The sequence below is a fragment of the Malurus melanocephalus genome, unplaced genomic scaffold (assembly GCF_030028575.1).
Source record: "Malurus melanocephalus ecotype Western Australia unplaced genomic scaffold, MMel_1.1 scaffold_1091, whole genome shotgun sequence".
Taxonomy (NCBI): domain Eukaryota; kingdom Metazoa; phylum Chordata; class Aves; order Passeriformes; family Maluridae; genus Malurus; species Malurus melanocephalus.
In genome coordinates this window covers 9,298-16,532 of record NW_026624323.1, presented here as the reverse complement: position 1 = coordinate 16,532, position 7,235 = coordinate 9,298, and the positions used below count along the sequence as shown (strand labels likewise).

At 44.8% G+C, this 7,235-nt stretch overlaps 1 protein-coding gene across 1 annotated transcript in view; it reads left to right on the top strand.

Moving 5' to 3' along the window:
* Window positions 1–7,235, top strand: part of LOC130586171 (voltage-dependent N-type calcium channel subunit alpha-1B-like) — a gene marked incomplete at both ends in the record, with an annotated part of 86,483 nt that overhangs the window by 75,254 nt on the left and 3,994 nt on the right. The window contains 4 exons of the mRNA XM_057386891.1: window positions 429–494; window positions 1,103–1,194; window positions 1,895–2,045; window positions 3,834–3,961. Coding sequence (XP_057242874.1) covers window positions 429–494; window positions 1,103–1,194; window positions 1,895–2,045; window positions 3,834–3,961 — 437 coding nt within the window. The remainder of the gene's footprint in view (window positions 1–428; window positions 495–1,102; window positions 1,195–1,894; window positions 2,046–3,833; window positions 3,962–7,235) is intronic.

Genomic DNA, 7,235 nt, shown 5'->3' with positions numbered 1-7,235 from the left:
ATTTTTTTTTTTTTTTTGTCCTCTTGGGATCCCAAACTTTGCCTGTTCAGAGCAGGAACTCATTTCTGGGATGGATTTTTTTTCTCTCAGACTGAATTTACAGCGAGGCCAGTAAAAATGAACTATCCTACAATTCTGCACAGAGAGTGCTGGTGCCTGTTGGTAACTCCAGTGTTCGCTGCCCAGCTCGGATCGTGTTTTCCCTGCTTGCAGCTTCCAAGGACRCAGAGAGCCCTTGGCCAGCCCTGGMTGTTGTGGGATCCATGAATCCCTGCTTYCAGGGGTTCTCTCCTCAATGCTGCCAAAATTCTCATTCAAATTCACATTCTCTTCCTTCACCTGAAGGACAAATTTCACGAAACTCAGTCCTTCCGGGGAATTCATGTTTGAATTTGCTGTCGTTAATCCCACATTTTCCTTTCCMACAGGCCTTGCCTTATGTGTGTCTCCTCATTGCAATGCTCTTCTTCATCTATGCCATTATTGGCATGCAGGTAAAACTTTTAAATTCTTTCAGTGAAATCTTTTCAATGAATTGAAATCTTTTCATTGTGGCCAGAAGCAGCCCAGCTTTGTTCGGGGTGGGGATGGGTTGTTGCCTCCACCACAGGAGCAGCACTGATTTGGGATGAGGTGAAAGGTTCTTCTGGTGTCAGGTAAATGGGAAATTTAAAAAAGCCTCTTTTTCTGCTTTMACTGTGAGCTTTTGTGGTGAACTGGACAAACCAGCTGTGGGCACGAGCCTGGGTCACGTTCMCAGCTGCAGCACTGGACATCCATGGATTCTGTGGGAAGAGAGATCCCTTATCCTGTGTGTGGACACCCCAGGGGGCTGAGAGGAGGGAGCAGCCCAGGCACTGAACATTTCTGAAACAAAATAGTGAAGTTTTCTCAGCCTGGGATGGAGCTGAGCTGCTGGGAAGGAYCTGTGTGAACACAAATCACCTTAATCTCGTGTATTACCCACACATTCTGATCTCCCTTTTCAGCACAGAAATTACTTCAGCTCCTGAGATCCCTTAAACCAGGACAAATTCTTGCCCTGCCTCATTTTCTAGCTCCACTCCACGTGCTTGGCTGAATTTTCTCTTTTCCCTGGCAGGTATTTGGGAACATTGCCTTAGATGACGAAACCTCCATCAATCGGCACAACAACTTCAGGACCTTCCTGCAAGCCCTGATGCTCCTGTTCAGGTAAGGAGGGGATAAAACGGAGGATAAAACACCCTCTGAGCTGGGTGTGAGCAGCAAAACYGTGTCTGTGCTTCACAGGGACTGGTTCATTTTTAGAACAAACCCTCTGGGACTCCTGAGTTTTTCCTTTTGGCTCTTTCCTCTCAACAGCAGAAGTTACAGAGGCAGAAGGGAATTAGTGGAAAGCACCCATGGAGACTGTGATGGAAAAAGCATCCAAGTTTACCCAGCTCATGCTGGAATTTCTCTGCCTGATAAAGGAAATAAGGGATTGGAGTGGAGAAGCCTGGTTTCATTTCCCATCCTCCAAGTTCCAATAAAACACTGATAAAATATTCCTGATTTGTGAGTGGGTTAAAGGAGGAAATGCTTTAGAGCCAGCACTAGGACAGAAGTGTTGGCATCTTCAAAAAGCAGCAATCTGAGCTCTGTTTGCTTAGATTTGCACTGTTTAAACCAATTTTATTGGTTTTATYCTCCATAAAAGCAATAAAACTTTCAGCCCTCCTGAGCCTGTCTGGTTTCTTTACCCCCTGTGACAGAGGGAATTGTCCTTTCTCTTTTCCCTTCCATTGGTATTTCCAATTCCCAGTRTAAATACAGGGACACAACCTTCCACCTCATTAATTGGGTTAATTGGGAGCAGTAAATCTGTGAAGTGGGAGGGCTGGATAAGCTGAGCCTCTGCTCTGTGCTGCAGGAGTGCCACGGGGGAAGCCTGGCATGAGATCATGYTGTCCTGCCTGAGCAACAGAGCCTGTGACCCCCTCTCTGGCCTCACCAAAAAGGAGTGTGGCAGCGATTTTGCCTATTTCTACTTTGTGTCCTTCATCTTCCTCTGCTCCTTCCTGGTAAGTCAGTTCTGATCCCTCCCAAAGTGGGGGTGGTGTTGTGGATCCCCCCAAATCCTCCCCTCCTCTTTGCCTCCTCCTCCTCCCTAATTATAATATAGTCACTGCCACCAGCCAGCTTTGCTAAACCCCATTTCTTATCCTGCTGATAAAATCCCCCTTAATCCCCAAAGAGATCATTTCCTCATTAAAGGCTGGGGGTTTATCTTTCTCCTCACAGGGGGCTGTAATATTTGGAATTAAGCATTAATCGGGTTTGTCTTGATCTGTGAGATCCCTTTGAAGAAGGGGATTGGGGAGGGCAGGGGGACAATGGCTGAGTTCAGCATTTCCTGGGAGCATCTCACTCCTTTCACACAACCCCAGGATCTGCTGGGAGGGAAAGAACCCACAAGGACCATCCTTTGTTGGTCAAACAAATGCAAAATATTTTTTTGTTTAAGCCAGAAAAGCTTTAGACATGGAAATCCCCAGAACTGCTGGGATTGGTTTGTGTCCATGGTGGGGCTGAGCTTGGCAAGGTGCCAGCACCTTTCTGAGCATCCAGAACCCTCTCCCTGCTCCTGGGGTCACTTCCCAGAAAAAACAGGGACAGGGATCCACTTAAAGCTCGAGGAGGATGACCCCAAAAAACCCAAAAAAACCCACAAAAAAAAAAAAAACCCAAAACAAACCAACCAAAAACCAAAATGAAAACAAACTAAAAAAACCCAAACCAGACAAAAAATGCCCCAAAGCTCGAATCCAACATCAGCCATTCTCGTTGATATTTTCAAGTGTGTTGTTGGTTCTAAAGCTTTTTGTTAAAAAAACCCCAAACTGTTCTGGTCTTGATGTGCTTTGATCTGGAAGAATTCCCATCTCCTGGCTGGAGGAGCAGTGGCTGCAGCCCCTGTGTGGGGCTGTGCTGGTGGAGTTGAAGGAGGGAAGGCAGAGGGGTTGATCCAGCTGGGATCAGGGCTGGARGGCAGCACCAGTGATGGGGACCTGGAAAAATGCCCTTCCCTTGGGTGGGAATGGGAGGAGGAGGCAGCACTGGCATTCCCAGGGTTCCATTTGGAAAGTTTCTTCTCTGGGGTGAGGCAGCTCCTTGTAGAAAYATCCAGATAAGGGAATTATGGATGCTCCCCTTCCAGGTTTTCATATTCTTTTCCTTCCCTTCTTATTTCCCTTCCCCTTCTTATTTCCCTCCCCTTCCCTCCCCTTCCCTTTCCATTTTCTTTCCTTCCCCTTCCTTTCTCCTTTCTCCTTTCTCCTTTCTCCTTTCTCCTTTCTCCTTTCTCCTTTCTCCTTTCTCCTTTCTCCTTTCTCCTTTCTCCTTTCTTCTTTCTCCTTTCTTTCTCCCTTCTCTCTTTCCCTTTCCCTTTCCCCCTTCTTTCCCTTCTCCTTTCCCCTCCTTTCCCCTCCCCTTCTCCCTTCTGTTTTCTCCCTTCTTTTTTCTCCCTTCTCCCTTCCTTCTTCTCCTTCCCCCTTCTCCTTTCCCTTCTCCCTTCCTTTCTACGTTCCTTTCTCCTTTCTCCTTTCTTTCTCCCTTCTCCCTTTCCCTTTCCCCCTTCTTTCCCTTCTTTCCCCTCCCCTTCTCCCTTCTCTTTTCTCCCTTCTCCCTTCCTTCTTCTCCTTCTCCCTTCTCCCTTCCTTTCTACGTTCCTTTCTCTCTTCTCCTTTTTCCCTTTTCCCTTTCCCCTTTTTCTTTCCCTTCTTCTCCTTCTCCTTTCCCTTCCTCTCCTCTTCCTCCTTTCTCCCTCCCGTCCTCTCTCCCGTTCCCCCTGCCCCATTCCCTCCCCGCAGATGCTGAACCTGTTCGTGGCAGTGATCATGGACAATTTCGAGTACCTGACCCGGGACTCCTCCATCCTCGGTCCCCACCACCTGGATGAGTTCGTGCGGGTGTGGGCAGAGTACGATCCCGCAGCCTGGTACGACCCCGGGGCGCGGGGTGGGGATGGGGGACACAGGGTGGGGACACCGGGTGTCAATCCATGCCAGGACACACTCAGAGCCCGTCTGAATGGGAAAAACTCCAGGATTTGGGGTAATATTGGTGATAAATGCTCCAACTCTCTGAGCACTGCAGAGAAACAATGCYGATGTCACTGCAAGGGCGTTTCCTTCACACAGACCCAACCCAACAACCCCAAATTCRCAGCCCAAATTCCACCAATCCCGGCTCCATGGCCGGGTAAAAAAAAAGCTGTCAAACACTTCCAAAAGGAGCTTTTGGTTTCTGCATCCCGGCCCGGTGAGGAAAATCCACAAATCTCCCACTCTTGAGGGAATGGGAGAGGTTCTGCCTGGTCACAGCTCGTTTGAGCAGCGATTTTGTGGTTGGGAAGAGCCTCGGTGGCTTCCCGAATGCTGAGCACACAGGAGGGGATGTGCTGCATCCGAGCCACGTCTGATTCCATCCCCTCCCTCCTCCCACCCGCTCCCGGAGGAAATGATGCGATTTTCCTCAACTTTGGGGTGGTTTCCTGAAAATATGGGATTTTTTAAAGCAGCCTTTCCTCATTAAACTCAACGTTTTTGTCTTGGAAGCCTCCTTGTAGTGACATCAAACTCCACACGGGAATTTTGGTCTTCTAAGGAACGATTTAGCTCTGGACTTGCAGTTGAAAACTTGAGCCGTGCCAAATAATTGGGATTAAATGAAATGGGCTGAAGTTTGGAAGGGTTTCAGTTCTTAGAGAGCTCTGATAAAATATTCCAGATTTGTCATTGGGTTAAAGGAGGAAATGGTTCTCACACACTGGGCAATGAGATGTTTATTTTAGGGGTTTTTTTTTTCTATTTTATTTCTTCCAAGAAATAGGAGAGTGACTTTGGAGGTGTTTCAGTTCTTAGAGAGCTCTGATAAAATTTTCCTGATTTATGAGTGGGTTAAAGGAGGAAATGGTTCTCACAYACTGGGCAATGAGATGYTTATTTTAGGGGATTCTTTCTTTATTTTATTTCTTCCAAGACACTCACAGGGAGTACTGCACGCTGGGCTTAGGCAGTGCAGCAGCAGCATAGACTCCAAACTGAGGATTTTTTTTTTAATTTAAGGAATCTTTTAAAATTGAAGGAATTTTTTTAAATTGAAGGAATTTTTTTAATTGAAGGAATTTTTTTAAATTGAAGGAATTTTTTTAATTGAAGGAATTTTTTTAAATTGAAGGAATGGCCCTACTCAGTGACTACTTCTAGAGCAAGACTGATTTAATATTTTGCTTTTCTGTCTTGCTGCCCCGCAGCCCTGGTGACTGGGTAATTCTGATTTCCAGATGCTCTGTCCCAATAATTCCCTCAATATTCCATTKGGGAATTTGCCCATTGGGATTTTTGTTCATTTAAAACTCTCCTAATTCTGGATCCCTTTTCCTCCCCGTGGGTTCCTCAGCCATGAATCTCCTCTGGATTTGTGATGCCTCCAGCTCCTCCAAGCTCCTCCAGTTTGTTTTTTTTTTTGTTTCCTTTCAGCAGAGACAGATGCAGGAAGTGTTTKTGTAATCAGCATCGCCAACTCCCTGCTAGGATGCAATTAAAGCTTTAAAATCTCACTTAAAATGATTTAGGCCGACTTTAAATGGAAACTTGTTCCCAAAATCCTGCGTTTCTCTSAACTGTGGGGGATTTTTACTGCTCCCAGCCACCCCTACTACCAGCTGGAATATTTACTCCACACTTACTACCAGCTCAGAATCTTGATGCAGATTTTCATCCCCACGTGCTGTGTGATGCAGCAAATCTTTTGTGGGGATTTTGCAGGCATAAATAGTTTCTCTTTTTCAATTTTTCCCATCCAATCCTGTCCCTTCCCACTGGAAAATCTCAATGAGGCTGAAAACTTGGGAGTGCCTGGTCACTCCTTAAAATATAATCTCAGCTCTGATGAGAATCGTGAGAGGAAGAACACACCTGCAAGGGAAAAATATGGGATCAGTGTGGTGTTTAATGTTTATGTTCAGGATTTTTCCACCCAGAAGAGGCACCAGCGCTGAATTTATGAGAAGATTTCTTGCTCTATTAACTCTGAGCAGAGCCTGAGTCACTCAGGGGCCAAAGCTTTTCACTCCCAGAGCTGTTAATGCAGAAAATGTCAGATATTAAGAAGCTAATTCTGTTTTTTCCCCTTCTAACCCCGTTCCCWTTTCTCTCTGGTGGGAAGTTATTGAGTGTGAATACTTCCACTGAAATCACACTTCCAGAAGTGGCACTGAAATCTCCACATATCTGAAATCCTTTCACACTTTTAGGCCAGAATAATAATTTTAAATTTTTAATMATTTTGATTTAAGATCTCTCTGGTCTTAGACGGCTTTTCCAATCCAAATGATTTTGTGATTTGATTATTCCATGATTTGGGTTGAGTTTGGTYACTCATTGATCACTTCTCCCAAAGTCTTTTTCTTCATTATCCCAAGGAAAAGGGAATTGCAKTGTTTATCCACTTTCCTCAGCTGGAGACTCTCGATGAGAGACACTGCACAAGTGTTACATTTTATTATATAGATAATATTTAAAACACAACTTAATGTGTATTTTACCCCGATTTCTGATTTTTTTCTGGGGAAAAACATTCAAAAGGAAACTAAAGAGGCAGTTAGGAGCTAATATAATGTAATATAATGTAATGTAATGTAATATATAATATAATATAATATAATATAATATAATATAATATAATATAATATAATATAATATAATAATTATTGTTATTACTATTTTACTATTATTACTATTATTATTATATGCCACATTTCCTAGGGGTCAGTATGGGAAAACTGCTGGATTTAGGGGTGACAAAAACTCCCATAAAAAAAAGAGGGAGAAAGAGAAATGGGGAGCACAGAGCAATTTGGTGGGGCTGGGAGCTGATCAGGGAAGGAGAGAAAACAGGACTTAGGGAGGAACTGGGAAAGAAAACACAATTGGATTTGAATCAGAAAACACAATTGGATTTGAATCAGAAAACACAACTGGATTTCTACAAGCTTTTATTTGTCCAGCATACAGAAAATGAGCTTTTTATCTGTTTTATTCCTTTCCCAGTGCACACCCCATGGAGACACTGGGAATGTCGCTCTGGCCATGCCATTCCCGTGGGTTTTCCCTGTTGGCAGCACCTTCAGCACTCAGGAGGAGCTGCAGGGGCTCCCAAAGGGGATCTCAGGCCTCTGGGATGCTGAGGAAAATCAGATTTAAACACCA